Raw genomic sequence first — 27,861 nt, 5'->3', positions numbered from 1 at the left:
ATAAATAAATTAATTGTGGAAAATAGTCATTCCACAGAAAGCGTTACAGACTTGGCTACAAATTGAGTTTTATGTAAAGTCTCTACTCTGCATCTCAAAATATTTACAAAAAGCAATATTTCATCTCCTTTAAATATTAAAAATGTACAACAGGAAAGGTAATCCAGGTGACATATTTACTAATAATTCTTCTCTGGGAAATAAAATACATTGTTTTCATAAATTACTAATGATTTTTGTTTTGACCTGTTTTTCTTCTTCATTAATACAAAACAATCACCCTCTAATAAAGATATATGAAAGTATGACCATTTTACAATGATGGAATAAAATCTACTTTAAAAATAGAGCAATATATTTCTTCAAAATATATCTTAATATATTTCCTCCAAGCCTCATGAAACTATTAACAACATTATTTTAATATAGTTATAAAAGTTGCAAAAAGAAGTTGTAATGACCCAAGTAATTAAATCAGGGTCACTTCAATGATGTGTTACTAGATTTTAAAAATTGATGAAACTATTAAGTTTTAACTATTTTTTTTATCATGAAGGAAAACGTTTGCGATTTCTTTCTAAGGATGAGACCTTTCCTGAACATTATGTATTACCACAAATGTCCAATAAAGCTGAACCTTCAAGAACTGGCCTTAGCACATGAGGCAGTCTAACTGGTAAGTTCTGTGTTTCAGGACCATCCTCCATAAATTTTGAAATTTTTACTCCAAAACTTGTAGAGTTCATCCTTGTATTTTTTTCAAATGAGCTCCTCAGTCAAAAATGAATTAAAAGTATAAAACAACCACAAACAAAGAAAAGGAGAAAGAAAAGCCTACCATGAAACCATCTTTGTTTTTCAGGCTCATTGTTGTTCAGGTGCTACCTGTTCACTGGAGGAAACTGCCCTATTTACATGAAATGTAGTTTAGGCTCTAACACATCCTTTCATCTGGAGTCCAAGCCCCGCAAAATTAAAATCCCTTCTTGCTCTGTCAGGAGCCACAGTGGGAGTTCTATACCTTCCCAAGGTGACTGTCAAAATCTGCCAACTCCACTCTCTTGGTAAGGGGGGGGGGGGGGGGGGAGAATCAGTATCAATGGGCAAGGGGACCAGTGGAAAATCCTTCATCTATAGGGCATCTCAAAAAAATGTATACACACACTTCGAATAATTATAAAGGCAGTGTTTATTAAAATACATTTCATTTTCAAAATTTGAGCTATCCGCTGTTAAAAGTGTGTATACGTTTTTGGGGGACACCCTGAAAAGATTCATTTGTTTGAGTTAATAATATCCTCATTTAATATACCTAAATGGCCTGACCTGTCAGTTACTCGTATCTTGTCTTGCATCTTAGATAAGGCCAGCATGGCTTGGCTTTCATTCATATCCCCACAGAGGAGCCTCCTGTGTGTTTTAATGGGGAAAATGGAAAGAAGCTGAAAGAGGAATAAGTAATTGTGGCAACTTCCGTGGAAGAGTTGGCCTGGGGGCAGGCCCAGAGTGGGTGGTGGTGGTGGGAGATCTTTGGAAAGCATGAAAACTGGTTTAGGAGAGGAACAGGGACAACTCAACTTGCAAAAGTGGACACTGCTGAAAGGAAACAGGAAGTGGTAAGCAGAAAGGAAACAGGAAGTGGTAAGCAGAAAGGAAACAGGAAGTAGTAAGCAGGAAGGAAATAGGAAATGAAGACTGAAACTTACTAAAAGGAAAATGGTTTCTCTTAGGTTATTTTCTCATGATAGAGAGAGAGGGGGATGTGGGCAGTCAGTTCTTATTCTAAAATATAAAGTTCACTGTGCCCAACCAGCAAAATAAACGCCACCATTCTCACCTTTGAGCCAAATCCCAGCATTAGCCAATGATGTTTACAATCAAAGCAGCAATAAATTTTCTCCTTCAGTAAATACTTGCTAATTTTTTTTTTTTATACTTCACTGGTTCTAAGGGAGCAGGTCATACCATATATATATAGTCTTTTATAGTTGAGACAGATCGCTGTTTGTTGTTTGATTTCTTGAAATACTCCTATTTTGAAGGTATAGTATGGCAGGTATTTTTGTAATATAAGTGTATTACATTTATTTCATTTTAAGGGTCCTTCAAAATATTTAGTACCCATCAAAACAAATGGAGACAGAATTGTAACAAAATTAGGTCCTGAAATTGCTACAAAAGTCTACCCCAAAAAGCATTCATTGAAATATTCCTTATAAACCTGAAAAGTCTAGAACCCCTGAATGTTCCTTAAATAAAACAGAAATCTAAAAGCAGCCTAAATGACCAACAACTGAGCAATCACTGCATTATGGTACAGCTACACAATGTAATATTCTCAATCACTAAAAATAATAATCATAAAGTTAAAGTGTTTGCCATATGACATGAAGTAGGAATTATATGTAAATAATATGCTTGCATGTGAACAGAGAACACAGAAGTGATTATGCCAATGCCAACTGCCTCTGGTGGGTGGGACGTTGTGCTTCATCAATGGGAAATCAGTGAGGCAATGAGAACAGGAAGAGGCTGAATTTCACAGAGGTGTGGAAATACTATTTGTTCTCTGGCCTGGGAGAAAGACTCTGCCCCTCTTCTCACCACGGAGGGGAGGCCCTGGGGGCTGGAAGAGGAGGGAGGTGGGGCTGCAGGATCTACCTTGTAGTAGTCATACAGCAGGCCAAGGGCGGCAGCGCTGTCCTCATCACCATTAATGCTCATCATCGCCTTGGTGGCTGCCGTCAGGGGATTCTCCAAATAGGACTTCCAGGCTTCATCCTCACTCGTGTAGGCTCTTCGGGTGTTGAACGGAGGGTCAGTGGGCATGGGCACTAAGGCCACCAGTCGTTTATTACTGTAAAAGCAAAAAAAAAAAATGAGGTTCATTATCAGAGAAATATTCCTTTTCCCACGAGCACCACACACATTCTATGGTTAATTTGTACTTCCCCAGAAGGGAGGGGAAATGAAGATTAAAACCAAAGTGACTGCCACATGACATTGATAAAGTCACTGGTTTACATTTTCACTGTCTATGAGAAGTAATAATGGTCTTTGAAAGGTTGTGTAAGTAGAGAAAATTGGTTCCCCTCACACTTGGTTTTCCATAACCAATTATTCCAGGAGCCAAATCACTTGATTATTCTTCATTAATGAATATTAGAATGATACCCTGTGAGGAAGCAGGTTTCATTTCGTTCTCTGAGTTCTAATTAGGAATATGTGCAATACACAAATGTAATCACACATTAATGATTATTAAAAATTGTCTTATCTAGTTTAATCCACGTGTGAAATTGCTAGAGAATTACAGGCTACTGCAAGTCTCTTAATTAAAAAGGCTATGTAAGCTACTCTGCAAACAAGACTCGCAGATACGCTGCCTAATGAGAATAAGCAAGATGATGAGACAGTGTTGTCACAGAATCCTACTACAATTGACATAGACGCTACAGGTTACAAAAATCATCACGGAGAGTGAGGAGGAGTGTGTCTAGAGAATTTGCAGTGGAGACTTCAGTAGAGAGTTGACAGAAAGGGGCTGGAGTAATCATTTATTAACCCTGACCAAGCCAATCTCAGGTAAAGCAGCAATTGACAAGCAAGGCAATTTCTTAAAGAGGATGTGACAATGACTCAAGTGTCCAGAGACCATGATAGTCCTCAGCAGCTCCCCGGTCAGGGCCCCCGCTGTCAAGTAAAGGAGCCCAGAGCGGCGTTGGCTCTCATCTCCTGGCCCTCCTTCACTTGTTCATGGAAATGGAAACAAAATGGAACAAGGAGACACTGTATTTCAGTAACTCCTAGACCCACTCACCGTGACAGGGCAGGCCAGGTGAAGGCAGTAACGGTACTAATCCGTGGAAATGAAGGCACCAAGGGCCTCTGATGGTCATTCAGTTCTAAAAGAGGTCCCTTTCCGTTGACACTCCTACAGGACCTCCCAGGGGTAGAGGGCCTCCCAGCTCACTTTGCGATGGAGAACTGGTGTGAACCCCCAACAGTGTGTTGCGGGTCCTTTATGTGCTGGCCTGGTGCCATGCTCTGGTGGAAGGTCAGCAAACAACAGTGACCTTGGTGAGATATATTTGGGGCTGGGGGTAGGAAATTCACAACAACAGGATGGAATCTATGCAACACGGTCTTTAGGCCCCTGATTTGCACTCTTGGTGCCAGTGGTTTGGTAGAACTGATTTGGGACGAGAGAGAGGATATTAATCCAATTGCAAATGAATTGGATTAAAAGGATATGATCACGTTTCTGGAAGGCAGTGAGAAAACCGCTGGTGGAAGGGTTCATCCGCCATGATGGGAGTAGCACAGACCCTGAAAGTGAGTCCTTGCTCGCCACTTACGGTGGCGGAAAACTGCCTGAGGTTCAGGTTTTTGGGGCTTCAAGTAAGAATAGCAATGCCCACCTTACTGGCCTCACAATGTGATGGTCAGAATCAAATAAAACAATGGATAAAACAGTTTTCTAAACTGCACACGCTATGTGAATAGCAGGTATTACTGTCACTGCACAGTTCTATGTTCCTGTAAAGTGTGTGGGTATACCGATTTGGGGTAACGTTGGTTATAGTTTTAAAGTGCTAATGATAATCATTAATTACAGGGAAAATGAAGTTGTCATTTAGCAATATTCCATAAGTATTTATTAAGAGTCCAACAGGTGCCAGACATCATGCTAGTTCCAGAGGAGACAGTGGTGAATGAGACAGGTACTGCCTTGTAGCCCATGTAGCCTGCTGTCCAGTGGGGCAGAGCCGGTACTTTCAACAAGAGGGATGAATGTGAGAAAGGGAAATGGATGGTGTCAGGAGGGTATATGACAGAGGGGACTAACCTAATCAGAGACTCTAGGAGGAATGGAAGTGTCTACAATGATCTGAAGCAGGCGTCCTCAAACTACGGCCCGCGGGCCACATGCGGGTGTTTTTGCTGTTTTGTTTTTTTACTTCAAAATAAGATATGTGCAGTGTGCATAGGAATTTGTTCATAGTTTTTTTTTAAAAACTATAGTCCGGCCCTCCAATGGTCTGAGGGACAGTGAACTGGTCCCCTGTTTAAAAGGTTTGAGGACCCCTGATCTGAAGGATAGGTAGCAATGTGCTGGTCCCTGTTGAAATGGGCAGATGTGGGGAATATTTCTCACGGCGAAGAGTATGTTGGTAATGCAGAATACTAGAATTTTCTGACAAAAGGAGCACATTTGTATTACCTGCATGCTTTGATCTAACAGTAAAATAACAGCATTTCTGTGTTGTAAAAATTGTTAATCATATAGGATAAAGTTGGACTTGGAGACAGAAATGTTGGTGGGCTGGACCTGGAGAGTATGACGCTAAGAGAAATAAGCCAGTCAGAGAAAGACAAGTATCTCATGATCTCACTTATATGTGGAACCTAATGAACAAAATAAACTGATGAACAAAATAGATCCAGAGACATGGAAGCAAGGAACACACTGGCGAATCTCAGAGGAAAGGGGTGGGGGTGGGAGGCGACTCAGGAAGAGATTAACCAAAGAAGTTGTGTGCATACATGCATAACCCATGGACACAGACAATAGTGCAGTGAAGGCCTGGGGAGGGGGCGGGAGCAAGATTCAATGGGTCAATGGGGGCGGCGGGGAGGAGAATGGGACATCTGTAATACTTTCAACAGTAAAACTAAATTTTAAAAATAAATTAACGAAATAAATAAAATAAAGTCTAGAGAGAGAGAAAATTATGGCAGTGTCACCACCTCCCCTTCCACAGTTGTGTAGCTGGGGCCACCCTGGGTTCCTGGTCTGCAGCCTTTCCTTAAAAGGTGAAATAGAGGATTCGGAACCCTAATCATTGCCCATGAGAGCCCAGGCATCATGCACACTTCCTAAAAACGCTGTCCTACAGGAAGGAAGAGCTTCATGCTATTTGCAGTCACCTCACCATCGAAAAAGATGAGGATTTTATTCTGTTTCATGCCTAAGAGAAGCACCTATTGCTGGGGGAGGGGAGTGCTAATTACAACACTGGCTCATTTCCAAAAGTTCAGCAGGAAGTGCCAGAGGGAGGGATAAGAGCCAGCTCTTGAGCTACACTAAGTAGTGTCCTGATTCACTGGAGAGATTTCTCCCTCGAGTCTTCCTTCTTCAAGTCCCTACTCCCTCCCGCTGAGCTTCCTGGATTGCTGATTTCATCTGTTCCCAGCACCAATGTTCCCTCATAAACTGAGATTCATCAGCCTTTCCCCTATGATGAAATGGTTGGTGAGTCCTTGCATGATCAATGGAAAGCAATAGTCTGGGAAAGCACAGCTTGACTCGTTTCTTTTCATATGTCTGATGGCCGAAGAAGCCTTTCATGCTCTTCTCTTTAACTGTGTAATGACTTCAGTATGTTTTCTCCACAGATTAGAATCTCTCTGGTACAGAGCACCGTGGAATAAAGGTTGGCTTTATAACAACAGAATAATCTCCCTGGTAGAGTGAGCAAAAGTCCTGTTAAGAAAGGAAAGTTTCACAGAGCAGCTTTTACCCAAGTTTGGAACAATTTCTGGAGTAGATTTCATCACTGTGCTAACACTGCTGTGATCAACTTTTTCAGTATCTTTTGTGTAGCTTCAGGTGTGTTAGGTTCTGGGTAGCCTCAAACACAGAACTGTAAAGAGCAACTATAGCCCTCATTGGTGTGGCTCAGTGGGTTGAGCATCGTCCCATGCACCAAAAGGTCACTGGTTCAGTTCCTGGTCAGGACACATGCAAGGGTTGCAGGCTCGATGCTTGGTAGGGGGTGTGCAGGAGACAGCCAACTGATATTTCTCTCTCACATCGATGTTTCTCTTTCTCCCCCCCTCCCTTCTTCTCTCTCTAGAATCAACACAAACCTTTTCTTTTTTTAAGAGCAACTATGAACTTGATCTCTGATCCTTCTCTGGAGAAAAGTCTAGATCAGTGGTCGGCAAACTGCGGCTCGCGAGCCACATGCGGCCCTTTAGCCCCTTGAGTGTGGCTCTTCCACAAAATACCACGGCCTGGGCGAGTCTATTTTGAAGAAGTGGCGTTAGAAGAAGTTTAAGTTTAAAAAATTTGGCTCTCAAAAAATATTTCAATCGTTGTACTGTTGATATTTGGCTCTGTTGACTAATGAGTTTGCCGACCACTGGTCTAGATGAATACCTGAGCACTCATAGCAAGGCTAAGGCTGTATTAGTTCACACATTTAATTTTTTTCTCCTTTGTTTTCTTTAATCCAATACTTCATTTTGTGGATGTTGAGAGAACAGTTGAGAGATGAGTCATCAGCTTTAGTAGTGAAAGAGGTGGAGCAGACATGTGACTGAGACCATAACCAACAAGTCGAGAAAAGCTCTAGATCACTCGGTCTGAGATAACCTACAATCCCCCGCCCCGAGCATTAATAACAGTCTAATGCAGAAATGCTTTGCTGGAAAGAAGCACACAACGTCTCTCTCTATCTCCTAAAAATATGTATAGAAATAGTCGACAAATCCAGAGATAAATCCATTGTACTTGGAATCACAAAACAAAAATGAGGAGAGTGAATTGTTCACACAAATTATCACTTTCAGTTCATTTCTCATCATCCATTTCTTTCATAATTGCTAGGAGGGCATTGGTTTGTGGGTTTTGTTTTGTTTATATTTTGGTGTATTTTTTCAAAACCTAGGGGGAGGGTGGTTTTGGAGTTGAATACACCTCAGTTTTAATCTTGGTTGTGTCCCAATGATACCTTGTAGAGTTTTCCCTCCCACATTTTTCCAGAATTGCCTTATATGACCAATAGCATATGGCAAAAGTGATAGTATGGCACTTCTGGAATCCTACCGAATAAAATAGTAATATGTAAATTACCATCACTCCGCTACGCCCACGATTGGGCCAGCGGGAGGCACAGGGGACAGGACTCGGGGTGGCCAGGGTAGCCAATTGGGCCAGCGGGACGCTGAGCTCGCGTTGCCAGCGGCGGCGCGAGCTCAGCGTCTGCGCCATGGCTGTGCTGCAGAACAGAAGGGGTCTCTGGGACAGCGAGCTCACGTCCCACTGCGGACCATCAAAAGCAGGGGAGCTGAGTGCCTGTCTGCTCCGGCACCAGGCCTTTCAGAAGCCTCCGCTGAGCCGGAGGCTTCTGAAAGGCCTGGTGCACCAGCAGACAGGCACCCAGCTCTCCCGCGATTGAAAGCGAAAGCGTGTAGGGGACCCTACACGTGCATGATTCAATCATACACTGGGCCTCTAGTTAGATAATAAAGTCTCCAGTTTCCATCTTGGTAAATCTCAATCTCTCTCTACCTCTACCTCTGCCCTCCACCCTCTACCCTCTACCTCTATCTCTCTTTATCCAGGAAAAGCAAACTGACATATTGTGGGGAGGAACTGAAACCTTGACCTGACAACGGGCAACAACCACATGAGTGAGCTCAGTAGATTCTCCAGAGTCAAGGCTTACATCAATCATAGCCCCAGATGTGAACTTAATTACATTTGAGAGACCCTGAGCCAGAACCAATCAGCTAAACTGCTCTCAGATTCCTATCAGAAACTGAGAGATAATAAATATTTGCTATTTATGTTGCTTAGTTTTGAGATATATTACACAGTAGTAGATAATTAATAGTCTCCTAGTAATTTTCCCTGCTTTTACCATCCTTCCCTCCAGTCTAGTCTCAACAATACTGCATCTAGAGAAATACCATTAAAACACAAGTCACATCCCATCACTCCATGCTTAATCCTGTAGTGACCCCCCCATTTCCCTCAGAATAAAAGTTAAAGTCCTTCCAATGGTCTACGAGGCCCTACAGGATCTCACCTCTCTTACTTCTCTGACCTCCTCTCCTAATACTTTCCTTGTTACTCATTCTGATCCTGCTACACTGATTACCACATCTCTACCTTAGGGCCTTGACTCCAGCTGTTTCACCTTCTTGGAATGTGCTTCCCCACAAATATCTATGGCTAACTCATATTTCCTCTAACTCAAACTTCACCTCACTGAGACTTATCCTGGCCACCCTATTTAATGTAGTGACCTGTCTCCATCCATCCTGGAATTTCCAATACCCATAGAACTTTCTATCTCCATGATCCAGCTTGCTAATCTTTCTTCCCTAGCAGTCACCATCTTCTAACATTCAATGTAGCTTCCTTATTTATTGTGTTTGGTGCTTATTTTTGTCTACCCTCATGAGAATGTACTCTACACAAGAGCTGGGATTCTTTGTTTTGTTCATGGCTACATCATACTTCAAACTGTGCCTGCCACATATGTGGTACTCAATTAACATTTGTTGAATCAGCGAATAAAAGTTCACTGAGGAATTTAAGTAAAAGTTGGAGTTCCAAGTACTATGAAAGAAATGGGGGAGCTATATTTTTCATGTTTTGATAAAATCAATTTACAGCATATTTGTAAAGTTGGTTGTGAGCTATAAAGTACTATGCAAATGCAAGTTGCCTTAATTTTAGGAAATATAATTATAAATTTACTTTACCAACCATTGATCCTATTTAAATTTTGTCTCAAGTCCTAATGATTGCCTTCAAATTAAATAAATGATATTCGTTTTCTACAGTACTAGAAAACCAAGCAAATTTACATGCAAACCAAAGGAAAGCAAGCGGGAAAACTGAATCCAACCAGCAAAGGTCTGCTATTCATGACTCTTCCTCCCATCTGTTGTCCATTATTCCGAACATTGACTTGAGTTAGGGGAAAAGGGACAAGCCACTTCCCTCTCTTTAAGTGAAACTTTTATATAATTTTTCAGTCAGGATTTCATGCTATGTCCTCTACCTCAATCTCCTCCTGCCTCCCCCTGCCCCCTCATCTTGTTTTCTCTCTCTCTCTCTCTCTCTCCTCTCTCTCTCTCTCTTTCTCTCTCTCTCTCTCTCTCTCCCCTCTCTCTCACACACACAAAGAACCTTTATCTTGATGTATGGATTTTGTTCTCCAAATAGATTATCTTATCTTTTTTAACAAGGAAAATATTCTAATTTATTTCAAAACTAATATCTCAGGTCAATAGACTATCTTATACTCTGAGTGTTCAGCACTTGGGGTTTAGCCTTCATCCACTTCAGTTGCTTGAGACTGAATCTACTGTAGCTGATTACTGACATATAATCATTTCAGCTCCCCAGCAAAAGGAGGGGGGGACGGGGGCGAGAGAGGCCATATTCAGAAACTAAACTTAATAGCAAAGTTTCAAAGAAGTGATTCTTCTTCCCCCTCCTCCTCCTTTTCTTCTTCTTCTTCTTCGTGTTAGCATTTTCTCCATTAACAGAATAAGATTTTCAAATGGAAACTACTGAACCAATCATCCTATTTGGGGTTAATGTCACAATTTAAATGCCAATGATGTTAGTCATTTCACTGCTGACTATCTTTAGTAATAGCCCTCCTTTGGGTGCTTGCTAGAGGCAAGTCACAGGAGATAACAGATACTTTTCCATGTAAGAACAAGGGTTGAAATTTATTAGGAACTTTCTACACTGAGCATTTACCCTTAATGATTCTAACCTTTTGCCATTGAAAAAAATCCATCCATATAAGATTCAAGGGAAATGAAATGAACCCACAAACCTGGGATGATAGTGATGCTCTTCATGTTGAAAATATTTTGATACCCTCCACCACATAAAAGGCATAGTTTTTAAAAATTATGAATTATAGCACAAAACTTACATGTATGGAAATAAAGGGAGTTCCATTTTCAGATACACTAATGAATGAAATATTCTGACCCACTGATTGAAGCATATCTATGACACGCGCTCTTCTTCTCTCACGGTTGCCTTAGCTTTTCTAGTACCCTAAGCATGATCACCGTCACCTGATTAAGTAATCCAGCACTGAGCCCGAGAGAACTAGGAACACAATTCAGAATCTGCAGGAAACTCACATTAAGTAGTAGAAACAACCATAAGGAGAAGGATGTCACAATGGAAAGTGAAGAGGGCAAGGAAATAATTTTTTAAATGTAGAGAATTTCGCCATGGCCAGGTGGCTCACTTGGTTGGAGCGCTGTCCCGCACATCAAACAGTTGTGGGTTCAACCCCTGGTCAGGGCACATACCTAGGATGCAGGTTGAATCCCAGGTTGGAATGCATGCAGCAGACAACCAATTGATGTTTCTCGTTCACTCTCCCTTCCTCTCTTTCTAAAATCAATTTTTAAAATGTAGAGAATTTCTAGAGACCGCAATCTATGGACTAACTAAAATGTGTGTACATGTGTGTATAAATCTAAGTTGAAAATGTTTACAATGATTATAGGTGAATTTTTATTTGCTTCTTTCAACTTTTCAAATAGTCTTCAATAGTAAGAAGTCACACATACTTATCGAGCACCTACCATATGCCAGATAGTGTTCTAAGCCCCTGACATGGGTTACAAAATCCTTAAAGTCAGGTATGGCCAACATGCCCTTTACACAGATGAGGACACTGAACAGCAAGTGCTAAGTAACTTGTCCAGGATCACGTAGCACTCGGCTTGGACCAGGACTGCATACCAGAGATCTTAAGCACCCTGTCTATTGCCAATTCTTAAGTATGCTCAATTTTCATAATCAGAAAAAAACAAAGTCACTTGAAAAGAGAGAACTAAAAACAGACTGAAGACAAGAAACCAAGGTAATGGGGAATTTCTTACATGCATGTAAATGAGAGGACTTCCACATTCACAGTTCTAGAGAAAATGTGCAAAGGGGAACTCTATCAACTCCTTGAAGACGAGGACAATGTGTTTGGGTTATTTGTAGAATTCCAAGGTGCTGTGCTGAGACATTCTGCAGGGTCTGTACTATATCAGGCAGCACACATGAATCACGTGGGGTGAGGGATAGCAACTCCTCATTATTCAGCTTTAGTCTGACATAGCTAGAGGCCATCTTTTCCAAATGCCCTGTGGAAAAATGTTATACAATTGACGTGAGAGAAATATAATTTCAATAATTGGAAAATATTGGAAACATTCTATTTCGATACTGACCAAAAATAGAGTTTTTAAAGGAGTCATTTTTAAAGCAAATCAGTTCTTAAAATTAAAAAGAAAATTTGTTCTTCAGAGGAACTTATTGTGCTCGAATCTCTAGCAGAAAAAAAAGAAAGAAAAACAATGCACAAAAGTCTCTTTAAAGGCTGCAGGAGTGCAAGCTCCCTCCGGAAGCGTTCGCCTCCCCCCTCCCCCTCCTCCCCCAGGCGCATTACCTTTGCCTTTCTCTCTCCTAAGCACCAGGGCCTTCCTTTTGCCTCTCGAGCCTATTTCTTCCCAGGGCCCTCCTTTTGCCTCTGTAATTTGCTAGATGAACTTTTTCTCTTATAGTTTGAAAAAAAATAAAAATTAAAAAGGCTTTAGGACAGACTTCCATCTCAAGACCATTTCAAATCTGAAGCATTTCCCTGAAGTGAGAAATAATCACGTGTGTAGTCCATGTGGAAAGAGAAATTGGACCAATTCTAGAAGATAGAAAGCAGAAGAGACTGAAATAGAGGAGAAGCCAAACTCAAGGTGATGCCCCAGCTCCGGAGCAGGAGGAGATAATGCATACATGAGCACCAGTTTTCCCACTAAGTCTGGAAACATCTAACTGAGTCTTCAGGGTCTATGACCAAGCCAGTCAAACACTGTTCCTTCTGTTCTTTTGGTACATTGTACCCAAAAGAACTAGCTACAGCGTTCACTTCTTAAATACAGAATGATTTGGCCTTTGGGGGGCCCTAGGACTAGAGAGAGAATAACTTGGTAAGCTGCCTAGAGCAGTGGTCGGCAAACTGCGGCTCGCGAGCCACATGCAGCTCTTTGGCCCCTTGAGTTTTTAGCAAAGGCCAGCTTAGAAGTACCCTAATTAAGTTAATAACAAAGCACCTACCTATATAGTTTAAGTTTAAAAAATTTGGCTCTCAAAAGAAATTTCAATCGTTGTACTGTTGGATATTTGGCTCTGTTGACTAATGAGTTTGCCGACCACTGGCCTAGAGTAACTTTAAACAATCAAATGGAAACCAAGAAAAAAATTCAGCTTAAAACAACAGGAAAACCTTCCAATGTGTCCAACCCCCTTGGACCCCATCTGTACATATGCAAAGGAATCTTCCAGGAACCCTCAGCGCCTGTGGTCACTCCTTCACGTAAGAGAACAGCCTATTCTGGAAAGAGTGAACGCTATTCTGCTAACAAACCCTGCCAGCTTGAAAGGTGATCACACTCTTCACTTTTAACAGAAGAACTAAGAATCACCAGGTATTTAAGGAAACGTAACAAGAATGAAAGAGAAACTCCATGAATATCGAAACAGATTATTGATGAGGAAAATAATGTTGGGTAGAGGAAATAATGTTTAAAAGAAGCTACTGCATGTACAAAGCAAGTTCAGGTTTCTATGAAAAAGAAATAACAAAACAAGATACATAATTTCTAAAACAAAAATAAAATTTTGTATGAGGTTTGAATTGAAACCATCAAAAATATGTCAACATCTGGGAGATCTAAGGAGGTAATTTTCACAATTTTTAGAGAAAAAAATAAGAGAAAACATTTAAAAGCATGCAAGAATAGATTCAGAAATATAACGTTCAACTAACAAGGGTTACAGAAGAAAGTAATGAAAAGAGTGAAAGGGGAAAATAAATAATCAAAGAACTAACAGAAGAAAATGTTCTCTAGCTGAAGAGAAACTTGAGTCTTGAGAATAAAGGGCTCCAAAATTGTGAAAAGAATAATGAAAAGAAATACGTGAAGGCATACCCTGTGAAATTTCTGTTAAAGATTAAACAGAAAATACTACACCCCCCCCACAAAAAAAAAAAAAAAAAAACTTGAAAAAGAACTAAGCAACTTTCAACAAAACAAGTCAGCCAGTAAACTTCTCACCTGCGTCACTGAACGCTGGAAGACGAGAAAAGAGATTTGAACGTGGAATTCTGAAGACAGCAAAAGATCAACTAGTATGATGGCAAAATAAAGGCATGTTTGGTCATGAAAGGATTCAAAAGCCATTCCCCTCATATATACCTTTGGAAAGAATCATTCCACAATTCAAAGTGAAAAAAGACATTCATGGGTAGAGAAGAAAAGTGATATAGCAATCAGAGTATCAAATATGCCAGTAAAATATTAAATTAATTAACTCCTGATCATAAAAATAAAATTATACCACTAAGAAAGGATCCTTAAAGATAATAACAAATAGGAGTGAAATATCTGAGTGGTTGTAAGAGAGTAGTTGTTTAAAAAGTATACTGAAGATTTTGCTTTGCATGGAGAAAGAGTGATGGATAATGATTAACTCCTGATGGTGATAAAAAAAAATATGTTTAAATGTGTTTATTAACAATTCAGTGACAATAATTGCTAGGATAAAGACCGGATATAGAAATTTTAGAGCAGCAATTCTCATAATATGTCTCTCAGATAGTGTCAGAGGTCTGTACGGTCAAAACTATTTTCATAACAATACTAAAACATTATTTACATTATTCAGTATGTTGGACATTTGCACTGGTGGTGCAAAATTAATGGTGGGTAAAAGCTTCAGTTCTTGACATAAATCAAGGCAGTGACATCAAACTGTCCTTGAGTCAGTATATTCTTATTGACACACCCAATAAAAAAGAAAACACTCATTTTAATCTCAAACTTTAGGTAGGCATCTTTTTAATATTCTGTGTGAAAAAGTGGGCAGCACATATAAAGCACTTCTACTACATATGGAGGTACAATGATTGCCTGGAGGAAAAAACACTTGTGCAATTGTTTTTGTAATTCACTTTAAGAATTTTAAAGTTTATTCTAAGTGCATGAGGTAGGTATGCAGGATCTTTAGCAACAAAGCAACTTGATCAATATGTGTTTTAAAGACATCACTCTGGCTGCAGTAAATGATTAAAAAGAAAACAGGTGCTAGAAGACGAAGAAAGAGGCTATTGAAATGGTCCAGGAAAGAGATAAATTAAGGATTATTTTCTACCTAATGAAAAAAAAAATCATTTTCATAAGGTCTCTCACCTCCCCCCCCCTTTTTTTTCTTTTTTAAATCTCAAGGCATTCAACATTTTATGCCTTATTTTTATTTAGGTAGAAGTCTTAACTTTTCCTGTCTTTCTGCAAGTGGGTATTATGTCTTACTCAATTTGTAATTTCACATAGTATGTGAATTAGTCTATATTCTCCAAAATGAACAGAAAATATTCAATGGTAAAAACATTAGAATCTACTTCTATCTTTAATAGATAAGGAAATAGATTAGAGACCCAAAAAGATTACACAAGGAAGTAATGGAAAAGCCCACACAAAATCCACATTAAACAACGTTGATTACACAAGATGTCTCTTCTATAAAACAAAATAGGGCAAATAAACGGGCTTTACTACACAATAAATTTTACCTAAAACAAATAATGCTGGACATAGTAAAAAGCAGATAATTCTAGTTTGCCTTATTAGAATTTAGATGGGCTTCTGGGAACACTCTGAGGAAAATAAAAATGAATCACTTGTTTTTCCTCTTCTGGACAATAATCGAAAGCACTTGAAATTATTCCTCTGGCCTTACATCTGTGCTTGAAGTTAAAAATTAATTTTAAAACTGCATATGTTATATGAATGTATAGGAATATGCATAGGTATATATACATATTTTTTTTATATACATACTTAGGGTTGGAGTGTGTGTGTGATGCAGATGAAGGGGAGTGGTCTAGAGACAAGAAGCAAAAAAAAAGGGATAGGAATGCACAAAAAATACACTGTGTATAATATGATCACATTTATGCATTAAGGGAGAGAGGGCTGGAGGGAAGAAGGAAGCAAATTGAAAGAACTTCCATACATACTGATAGTTGTCAGAGGGGAGGTGGTTTGGGGAACTGGGTGAAAAAGGTGAAGGGGTTGGTAGTTACAAAATAGTCCTGGGGATGTAAAATACAGCGTAGGAAATATAGTCAATAATAGTGTAATAACTATATATGGTGCCAGGTGCATACTGGAAATATCAGGGGGATCACTTTGTAAAATATATGATTGTCTAACCACTGAAACCAAAATAACATAATATTGAATGTAACTGTAATTGAAAAAACTTTAAAAATAAAAAACCTACCTAACTCACTTTAAAAAAGAGAAAAAAAAAGAATTTCTTCTCCAATAAAATATGTTGGGGGAAGTAGTTGAGGGGTTTATTTGTGTATTTACTTATTTAAATTAGACCCTTACTTAAAACCATTACATAAGTTTTAGGCAATTTTTTAGTTATGTTTAATCACATACACACACAAATTAGAATATGTACATGAATTGTTAATTTGCTCTTGAGTTTGGAAAGAGTTTGTTAAGCATAAAAACAAGAATTTATGAAAAAATAGATAACTGATCATTTTAAACATTAAAAATGTGTAAGAATTTCAGGTTAAAGACATCAGAATGAAATTGCTTTACAAACTCACGCAAGACCTAACAAAAATGGATACAAAATAGTGCGTGTGTGTGTGTGTGTGTGTGTGCGTGTGTGTGTGTGTGTGTGTGTGTGTGTGTGTGTGTGTATCTGAAAAATTTATCAGCTGCACAGTGAAGGTGCACAGCCACATGTCATACAGTTTATCAGATAGTACCAAAGGGAAGGAACAGAAGGTTCCTTACCCAGAGAAGTACAGGAGACAGAAGTTAAATCAACAAATTATGGAGCATTCTCACTAAAATCTCTCCAACATGGAGAGAAACCCAAAGACAGGTGCATAACAACTTGGGAAAACCCTCTGAGATAAATCATTATTTCCACCATCACACTTTAGCAGGGGTGAAAAGAACTTGGGTCTTTCTGGAGGAAAGAGGAGAAGAAATGCAGAATGATCTCAACTATGAATAGGTAACTCTTATTGGCTCAGAGTGAATCATTCTGTACTGAAGGGACACTGATTTAGCACATCGAAAGATAACTTGTTTCAGTGACTAGCAGAGATGTCTAAGATAAGGGCCAGGAGCCTGCAGAATAGTCATGTTTTAGGACCAAACACACAAGGAGAAACCAAAACTCAGGTGGAGCTCCTGAAGAGTGAAGAGGAGACACGTGTAGGCACCACTCCCGGGTGCCCTAGCAATCGGTGCCTTTCCCCATATTAATGGTTTTATAATGGGAAAGGTCACACATAGGTAAAATAAGTGAAATTAGGAGCAGGGCAATATGGGATGTGGGTGTCTCCACCTTGGGAAAAGATGTGCAGGAGAGTTCACCATGGGCATGCTATACTTTCGTGGACAAAGCACATAATCACAGGGGATGGTAAGCCCACGTTATGAATGAAGAGGACCATCTTGAGCCTGAAAGATCTAGAATGTCTAAGACTCTGCAGACACATCGCCTCTCTAGTTGGCCCTGTGACAGATCAGGGTGAATAAGCATGTTGGTGGTGAAGAGGTGTGGCCTTGCCTCTCCTGCCTGGCATCGCCACTGCATGAAAATGTGCACTGCTATGTCCCCCAACCTCAGTCATATCAAGCGGATGCTCGCCACACTTGCGTTAAGCTGTTCAAAAAAGGGGTAGGGTTGCAAGAGACACAAAGCTTTCCAGGAACTATAGCTGCTTAATTACAATGCTGGTGATGCTTGTATCAGACGACTTCAAAAACACATCTATATATATAAAAGGCTAATATGCAAAGTGTCCCCTCAGGAGTTCGACCAGGAGACCGGGAGTTCGATCGCTCACTATGATGTGCACTGACCACCAGGGCCAGTGCAGAATGAAGGAAGGCCCCAGCCGGCAGCCGGCAGTCAGGGAAGGGAGGTGCCAGACGGTAGCCGGATGGCCCCGATTGGCCCTGATTGCTGGCCAGGCCTAGGGACCCTAACCACGCATGAATTTGTGCAACGGGCCTCTAGTGGAAGTATAAAGAAAAGATAATATCAGTGTTGTAATTTTGTTATTTAACTCTCTATGTTAACCCCATCTTGTCTGCCTTGTCTCTGAGGAAAGTGAACATTTTAAAAAATTACCCAGACTCCCCAACAAATGTTAGAATATGTTCCAATAAAAGTGTCCTGCAGAGTGCAATCAAATACAGTGAACAGACTGATTTCTTTGACAGAAAAAGGTCAACGGAGTGGCAGTCAGCTTAGCCCTTTGTCCCAGTGGAGTTATGGGGGCAGTTGTTCGGACACTTTCTCTGCCCTCTGTTGTCTGGGGGCTCTGGTCCAGCCAGAGAGGTTAGGTTGAGTGGAAGGAGCTAGCACTAAAATAACCTCAGTGGTGAAGAGGAAATTAGCAGGACTGAAAACAAAATGGTGGATAAGTACGGTAAGACCCTTTAAAGGAGAGAAGACTGGGGAAGGGTTAGAGAGAAGACAGTTGAAAGCATCAGATGAAGTTTCACGACAACTTTCCACTGCAGACTGTTAACAGTGGCACCATTGCTCACAGGCACCCTTTTCTTTTAACCCTAGTGACGAACAGGAGCAAGAACGGAAATGAGATGTGACCAAGCAAGACGACTGTCCCCAGCAGAAACAGAGGCCCCAGTACTTGACCGTCCAGTGGGGGAGGGGACAGACCTAAAACCCAGAGGCACCCCTACACACACAGGAAGAGGACGCCTTCCTGCAGGTGGCGAGTGAACCCAATAGGGAGCATTTAGCCAAGCCACTCCGAGGCCACGCTGAGCTTTCCCACCCTGTCCCACCTTCAAATTGCCAGGCTTTAAGCTGGCCTAGAAAGGGCACACAAACATGTCTCAGATGGCAGAAATCAGTAAAGAAATCATTCATTTTGACTATATCATAACAAAAAAACATTTTTTTAAAAAAGAACATGTCAAGCATGAACAAGTCAAAAAGAAATGGCATAGCAATAGGGCCAAACATACTACAGGAAATCAGACATATAATGAAAGAACATAGCATGCATATGAAAACAGAACTAACCCCTCCCTGAAAAAAAAAAATTCCCAGAAATTACGTTATACTATAAAATATAATAAGATTATGAACCCAATAAAACAAAAGTGCTAAGTTGATGGCACAATGGTAAAATGGGAAATTGCAGGGCTAAGAAAAGAGAAGACCAAAACAATAGCTTATAGAGAAAATAATACACAGGGAACTGAAAATGGAATTAATAACAAAGGAAAGGCTTGAGATAATCACAGTGAATGCAGGAGAGAAACAGAAATTACAGTCATTAGAAATTAATAATCAGGGACCGACAAAAAAGAACAAATATGGAGATAATATAACTGTTCCAGAAGTAGAACAGCAAACAAAGAGAAACAATATTCAAAGTCCTAGAGGCTTCTATATGGCAGGTTGAACATATTATCGAAACCCCATTAAAATGACAGTTAAAGAGACCAAATGATTGAGAGGGAAGGAAGAGGCCTCTATCAAACATATCAATTAAATAGGGGAGACGTAACTTAGAAGAGCAGCAACTGCCTCAGCAGAGTGGAGTAGGGTGAAGCCTAAACACACACAGAGGGATATCTAAGAAGAAAGCCCAAAATATCATAGAATGTGCAAGTCCAAGGAATTGGAGGCATGAGAATCTTGGAATGTGGGGAGTGGCTGAAACCAGGGTTGGTTAAAAGTACATAAAAGAATGAATACCCCCTCCTCCAGATCTCTTTTCCCACCTCAAACTACCAGGCACCTACCTCCTAGCATGAATGGAAGGTTAAGTCTCTGGTAATATGGAGCCTAAAAGGCAGGTGATTTGGGAGCACCACGCACAGTAGAAGGAAAAGGCAGAGCCCTAGACTGGAAATAGAGGGATTGTGAGGAAGCTTCTACTCTGCGGCCATCCCTGGAGTGCGCCTTGCAGTCTCCAGCAGCAGGGAGAGAACAACGAGGGCCCAGCTGCCTCTGAAGGCTGAAGCTGGGCCTCCCTGAGACTGCCCCAGCCAGTGACTGAATTCCTCATTGGTGGCACAAATTAAAAGCTTCCTGGGGCGCCGAAGAAGCTTCCTTAGGCTACTGGGCATGCAGCGGGCTTCCCCAGAATCTCCCCCTCCTCTCTCCTGCACTCAGGGTCAGACGGGCCTCAGGGCCTGGGCCTCCTCCCCTTACCCAGCACCCTCCCTCCACCCCCCTCACACAGGAATTCCCTTAATAAACTTGTTGCTTGTTTAATTCTATCTTGGTGACTGCTTCTTGGAGGATTTGAACTAACATATAATCTTATATATATATTTTTTTACCTAAACTAAGACAAAATCTCGTGTTTAAATACTGGTCTCAGTTCTATGCACAGGAATCACTGCAAAATTCTATTCTACTGAGACCCCAATTTTGCTAGTCAAATACCCATAAAGGCAGTGATGAGCTGTCCTGTGGTGTCTGTGTGTGTGTGTGTGTGTGTGTGTGTGTGTGTGTGTGTGTGTGTAAGGGTGGGGTTTAAGGGAGTGAAGGTGAAGGTAGGAGAGGTAAAATCTGATGAAGAAATGTTGAGAAGACATATCCACTGATACAAAGGAGATCTGAAAGTAATGATTTCCTGGAAAATATAAATGCTGAAACCTGGCCTCAAGTAGAAAGCCTGAATAGACAAAGGAAGGATGGAAGACATTGAGAGGTTAACCAAGGACCTTCACCAGGCCCTGGCAACCTTCAAGGAATAGATCATTCCAACACTGAATTATTTCAGAGACTAATAAGACATGGAAAGCTTCCCAATTCATTCTAATCAGTTAGCATAACATGGATATCAAAATACAACAAAGATAGCATTCACCCTTGTAGACTTACACACACATACACACACACACACACACACAGGAAACAAGAGACCAGCAATAATGATAATATTTACAATAATAATATACCTATGATGACAATAATATGACAGCTAAAATGTATTGTGTGTTTACCATGTACCATGGACTATTCTAAAGGTTACATACCTCACCCCAATGTTGGGAGGCAAGATCTCTTACCATTAATCTGTTTTATAGTGGAGAACCAGAGGCACAGAGAGATTATCCCAGGACACAGCACTAGTAAGCAGCGAGACTGAGATGAATATAGATATGAAATCTTCAAATAAGTTTTCATATCATAACACACAAGGCTTATCCCATGGATACAAGACGGCTCAAAACAGAATTATGAAATTTATTTATGGATATCACTACATTAAGAGAATAACCAAGAACCTACAGTACCATTACGCTTATCAATGAGACATTAAAACCACTTCCTTTACAGACCTCCTCTGTCATCCCACTGTTCAAAATTGTACTTGACATCCTAAGCAATGTAATAAGAGAAAGATTTCAGAAATCTAAATACTGGAAAGGATAAAAAAAATCATTATTTATAAATAACAATTATTTAATGGACAATTTGAGATTCAGTAAAAGAGAGGGGAGAGGAAGATGAATACATAGATAGGTATTAGACTAGAGCAGTGATTTTCAACCAGTGTGTCCCAAGAATTTTTAAAACATGCAATACCTAATTATTTAGTCAGGAGCACTGGCCTCTTTTCCTTTAGACTGTCAAATAAAAAAAATGACAGCAGTGCCCTAGCTGGTTTGGCTCAATGGATAGAGCATCAGGCTGCGGACCTAAGGGTCCCGAGTTCGATTCCAGTGAGGGGTATGTTTCTTGGTTGCAGGCTCCTGCCCAGCCTGGGCCCTGGTCAGGGTTCGTGCAGGAGGCAACCAATTGATGTGTTTCTCTCACATCGATGTGTTTCTCTCACACCGATGTTTCTGTCTTTCCCTCTCTCTTCCATTCTCTCTAAAAATCAATGGAAAAAATATCTTTGGTAAAGATTAACAAAACAAACAAACAAACAAAAATGACAACAGCTAACAGAACAATAGACATCCAGTGTGAATGTATCAAAATTATACCTATTGCCGAAACCAGTTTGGCTCAGTGGATAGAGCGTCTGTCTGCGGACTGAAAGGTCCCAGGTTCGATCCCGGTCAAGGGCATGTACATTGGTTGCAGGCACATCCCAGTAGGGGGTGTGCAGGAGGCAGCTGGTCGATGTTTCTCTCTCATCGATGTTTCTAGCTCTCTATCCCTCTCCCTTCCTACCTGTAAAAAATCAATAAAATATATATATTTTTTAAAATTATACCTATTTATTGCCCTGGCTGGGTAGTTCAGTTGGTTAGAGTGTGGTCCTGATACACCACGGTTGTGGGTTCAATCCCCAATCAGGGCACATAAAAATTTTAAAGTCTGCTAAATTCCATTGCTTGAGGGTAGGCAGAAATGGGCATGTTCGAACATTATTGGAGGATAAGTTAAAGGAGCATTTTGGAGAACAATCTAAGATTTCAATATGCATAGCCTTTGCCCCAGAAGTTCCATTTCTGTTAATTTACCCTTTAGTCATTCATACTATGGAATATTGTGCAACCATAAAAAAAAGAAAAGCTATCTGTATTATTGACCTAGACCCATGGTCGACAAACTGCGGCTCGCGAGCCACATGTGGCTCTTTGGCCCCTTGAGTGTGGCTCTTCCACAAAATACCACAGCCTGGGCAAGTCTATTTTGAAGAAGTGGCGTTAGAAGAAATTTAAGTTTTAAAAATTTGGCTCTCAAAAGAAAATTCATTCGTTGTACTGTTGATATTTGGCTCTGTTGACTAATGAGTTTGCCGACCACTGACCTAGACCAATCAAAATCATAAAAAAAGTGAATAAAATCACTTACATATACGAAAAAGTGAAAAAAATTAATCTTTTGCACTCAGATGTCGAGTGTGACTTGACACGGTTAGCATCGGTAGCAGCTCGTATGTCGAATTGTATTGAATGTATCAATAATTTGAAATATAAAAAAATCCAAATAAATACGTTTGTATGAAAAGAAACTCCAGTTTTTTATTCTACTGCCGCGCTTTGTAAAATCTGGGGTATTTAAAAAATTAAATCCCAAGTAGAATAAAGGAATCGAGAAAAAAGCAAGCGAGTACAAAGGGGTTAAAAAAAACTCTTAAATATATAAACATTCCTATGTGATATAATGCCTAGAAACACATCTAGGAGGTTATCCAACAAACTGTCAAAATTCTGCTGCAAATGGTAGGAATGAAAAAATTATCAACGAGGCATTTGTCTTTTTTCTCCCTAAACTTACAATGATTGTGTAATAGCATATTTTTTTTTATATTTGTGAATTTTAATCCAGTAAACTTTATTTGCAGAAATTCAGTCTAAAAAGTGATCTAAATGTCTTGAAAGGTTTTATGTCTGAAGATGTTTATAAAAGTATGATTTGCCCTGGGTGGGTAGCTCAGTTGGTTAGGTGTTGTCCTGTACACCCAAAGGTCGAGAGTTCGACTCCTGGTCAGGACACCCACCTAGGTTGTGGCTTCATTCCCAGTCGCGGGATAGGGGGGGCGCGCCTACAGGAGGCAACTAATCGATATTTCTTTCTCACATCGGTGTTTCTCTATCTCTTTCTCTCCCTTCCTCTCTCTCTAAAAAATAATAAAAACCATATTCTTGGGTGAGGATGTAAAAAAAATAGTATGATTTTTATGATAGTGAAAACTATGGCAACAATCTCCATGTAACCTAAATGGTAAGTTGATGATAGTAATTCCACAGCATAATGCTCTGCAGCCATTAAAATATTTAGGGGGAAAAAAACTTGTATTATAGAGTTAGGTTGAAAAAAAGAGAAAAAATATGCAATATGACCAATTACTTAAAGATTGCCCTTCATTGGCATCGCGCTCTGTAGGTTTCATGGGGAAGGCCATTATCTGTACCTTGCACATGCTAGACTTCCTAATCAAACAACCCTTACATTCACAGCTTTGAGAACATTTGAAAAAAAAAATAGGAGAGAATATAGCATGCATCACACGAAATCCTAATCAAAGACTATATTTAAAATAACAAGTTCAACCTTTATTGAAATTAAATATTTTTTCCTTTAATCAGTAGCCATACTAAGTAAGCTGAATTTTCCTTTTTATGGCCTCTCTCTTAGATCTGTAGGGAGGAGAAAAAAAATTATAGATCCAAAAGGTTAACCGTAAGAGGGAGATCGAAGAAAACAGCCTCAATATGTCATAGACCAGACAGCGAGATCCTGATTAATGCAGTGGGCGCTCATGCCATCAACACTTAAAAAATAAACTCCTAATTGTCCTAGATGTTTTTCGTGTTGTATCTCAGATTAGAAAAGCACCTAATGATTTCCATAAATTGTCAGTTTCCACAGATGTTACCATGAACACTGTAAGAAACATGCCTATGACAGAGAACACAAACAGATGTTTTAACCCACAGCTCTAGAGAAGTTTTGTAATACAAAGCTTAATTGCACTTCCGCAGCAGCAGCCATTGAGGAGCAACAGCCATGGCTCTGAGCTACCCCATGGCCGAGGGCTCAACAGGGGCCACAGGGTGACCAAGACTGTGAGCACACACCGGCACAGCCATGCAGGCACCTCACCAAGCACACCAAGTTCAAGTTCGTGTGGGGCATGATCCGAGAGGTGTGTGGCTTGCTTTGTCTCTATGAGTGGTCCCATGGAGCTGTTCATGGTCTCTAAGGACAAGAGGGCCCTGCAATTCATCAAGAAAAGGGTGGGGACACACATTTGTGCTGAGATAGAGGAGGGGGGTGGGCGGTGGGGAATGAACAATGTCCTTGCAGCCATGAGGAAGGCAGCAGCCAAGGACTGAATGCCATCTCCTCTGGGTGTTAATAAAACCTGTTCAGAAACTTGAGGGGGAGCGGGGGTAAGTAGAGAATCCTAGAGATTTATCTTTGAAAAATAGCCCTACTACTGAGATAAACAACCAAAGTGTTTCTTAACTGCTAAAAATAGACCAAAATAAACAAATAAAGTGAATGGATGAAAGCCTGACCAAACCTGAGGAATAAAAAAATATAGGGCAGGTCTTTTCAAATCAAAATAAAACAGAAAATTTGAAGACTCGCACTATTTTGCCTTATTTTGGACCTGCCTGCCTCCACTTTTCCCACAACTAATTACTTCAAGAATGAAAAGTAAAAGTGCATGTTTTTCTAAATTATGGGTTTTTTTCTAATTATATTGTTTAAGGTTCTCAGTCTCAGAAACTAGTAGTCTGTTTCATCTTTGTGGTCTCAGTGCCTGGCATGGTGCCCAGCTGTATGCCTGGCCTGGAGGCACTCGATAAATCACCGAGAGATGTGTGAAGTGACTGCTCACTTGTTGTTGTTTGTGGGTATTCATCCTGAACTCAATACCATCAGTCAGCGTGGAGAAATGGGCTTCCTATCCCGTGCCCGAGTTTCCTGAACTTGTGGGTTTTGATTAGGGAACTTGAGTGCAGACCTGGGTCATTGCTTTCATCAGCAAAGGATGGGGGCTCTGAATTAGGGACAGTTCCCAAACCCAATGACTTCTACTGGGAGAACAGATCATGGCTGGACCTTCTGCTAATAAATAATAAACTCTTTTTACTGATGCTGAACTCTCTAAAAAACCCTCAAAAGAGCTTAAGATATCAAAACACTATATATATTAAAAACAAACATAAAGCTCTCTTGAGATAGAAAATATAATTTGAGTTAATGGAAAGAAATGCAATTCAGCCCTAGCTGGGTGGCTCAGTTGATTAGAACATCACCCAGAAGTGCCAAGGTTGAGGGTTCGATCTCCGGTCAGGGCACGTACAGGAATCAACCAATGAATGTGTAAATGGGTGAAACAAGGAATCAACCAATGAATGCGTAAATGGGTGAAACAAGGAATCAGCCAATGAATGCATAAATGGATGAAACAATGAATCTATCTCTATCTCTCTCTCTCTCTCTCTCTCTTTCTCTCTCAAATAAATTTTTTAAAATCTTAAAAAAAAGAAAGAAATGCAATTCAAAACAAGTTACCATTTTTACCCTACCAAATATGCAAACTAAAAAAAAGGATAGTATGCATTGTTGAGGAAAGAACGTGTATTCCTTCTCCCACAGATACACTGTTGGTGGGAGTGTTAATGAGAAGGTATCTGGATGGCAATTTGGAAATATAAACGAATGTTTTTAAAAAGAGCACACATTTACATCAGGAATGTCTATTCAATGAAGTCGATTTCAAGGAAATAACTAAAAACGTGTGTGAAGATTTGGCCATAAGAATAATTATTCAAATGTTGATTCTAACAGTCAAAAAAATGAGAGAAAAAAATCGAAATGTACAACAACAGGAACTGGAACTGGTTAAACTGATTTGAACATTTCCATTCAATGTAAAAGTATAAAAAAAAAAGTATAGGGCCATCCTATCTAATAAAAGAGTAATATGAAAATTGACTGCACCTCCACTACACCCACAAGCCACGCCCATCAGCCAATCAGGAGCGAGTATACAAATTAACCCAACCAAGATGGCTGCAGCCACGGAGCAAGCAGGAGGCTTGGGTTTCTGTGGTAACGGAGGAAGCCAAGCTTTCCGCACACCCTGGCCAGCCTAGGCCTCCACTCAAGGCTACAAAGTTTCAATTATAGAAGATAAATAAATCCCAACAAAAATGGCTGTGGCCACGGAGCCAGCAGGAGGCTTGGCTCTGCTCAAGGCTACAAAGTTTCAATTATAGAAGAAAAATAAATCCCAGATACCAGAGCCTCTGCTTGGGTCGCCAGGGGGCGAGGCCAGCCTGCAAACCACCACAGGCCTCTCGCCCAGGCTGCCCCACACCCCAAGGTAACCCCCACCCTGATCCGGCCAACCTTCAGCTGGCCCCCACCGGTGCACCAGGCCTCTATCCTATCTAATAAAAGAGTAATATGCAAATTGACCATCACTCCAACACACAAGATGGCTGGCCCCATGTGGACACAAGATGGCCAGCACGGGAGGGCAGTTGGGAGGGACCAGGCCTGCAAGGGAGGGCAGTTGTGGGCAATCAGGCCTGCAGGGGAGGGCAGTTGGGAGGGACCAGGCCTGCAAGGGAGGGCAGTTGGGGGCAATCAAGTCTGCAGGGGAGCGCAGTTAGGGGTGACCAGGCCTGCAGGGGAGGGCAGTTAGGGGCAAACAGGCTGGCAGGGGAGCAGTTAGGCATCAATCAGGCTGGCAGGGGAGTGGTTAGGGGGTGATCAGGCTGGCAGGCAGAAGTGGTTAGGGGCAATCAGGAAGGCAGGCAGACGAGCAGTTGGGAGCCAGCAGTCCTGGATTGTGAGAGGGATGTCCGACTGCCCATTTAGGCCCGATTCTACCAGGTAGTCGGACATCCCTCGAGGGGTCCCAGATTGGAGAGGGTGCAGGCTGGGCTGAGGGACACATATACCCCCCGTGCACGAATTTTGTGCACTGGGCCTCTAGTTAAAAATATTTATCATCATGAAAAGCTGTGATCAATTTGATTTTAAAATAAGATAGTAATGTATATAATGTTTAGTAACTTATCTCTGTATACATTTATATGTAATTGCATAGAAAAGAGTAAAAACATAGATGTCAAAGTGTTAGCATTGTCAGCAGAGTTAACATCTCTGAGTGGTAGTTTTAGAGTAACTCTATTTCCTAACGTGTTTTCAATTAAGTATGAATTAATTATCTTTCAATGTGTCTTTTAAATAACCTTAAAAATAAGGCTAAAATAAAGGAAAATGTTTTAATGAGTTAAGTCCATAAAGGTTAATCTCAAATTTTCCACATTTGAAAACAATGAAAATACTTACACACACAAAAGGAATATATTTGATATAAAAAATATACATAAAGCTCTAAATATTTTTAAATCATGAAATCAAATTATAAACAAGAAGTTAGGGACATGATAGCCAGAATTTTGACACAAGGATTAATAACTGTAGGTGTGTAAAGAGCTCTCACAAATCAATCATAAAAATATCAGCATTCCAATTTTTAAGTTTGAGTGAAAAATAAGAACAGGCCA

General features: G+C 40.4%; 1 protein-coding gene across 3 annotated transcripts in view; it reads right to left on the bottom strand.

Moving 5' to 3' along the window:
- GRHL2 (grainyhead like transcription factor 2) overlaps positions 1-27,861 on the bottom strand; it is a 127,568-nt gene that overhangs the window by 86,623 nt on the left and 13,084 nt on the right. For 2 of the 3 annotated variants that reach the window (XM_079796123.1, XM_079796124.1), the window contains exon 2: positions 2,662-2,857. In XM_079796123.1, the coding sequence (XP_079652249.1) occupies positions 2,662-2,857 (196 nt within the window). Of the gene's footprint in view, positions 1-2,661; positions 2,858-11,664; positions 11,788-27,861 lie in introns of those variants that run through there. The other variant, XM_079796125.1, reaches the window with a different exon arrangement.

The sequence above is a fragment of the Cnephaeus nilssonii genome (genome assembly GCF_951640355.1).
Source record: "Cnephaeus nilssonii genome assembly, chromosome: 18".
NCBI classification, from domain to species: domain Eukaryota; kingdom Metazoa; phylum Chordata; class Mammalia; order Chiroptera; family Vespertilionidae; genus Cnephaeus; species Cnephaeus nilssonii.
This window is presented reverse-complemented; position numbering and strand designations above follow the sequence as displayed.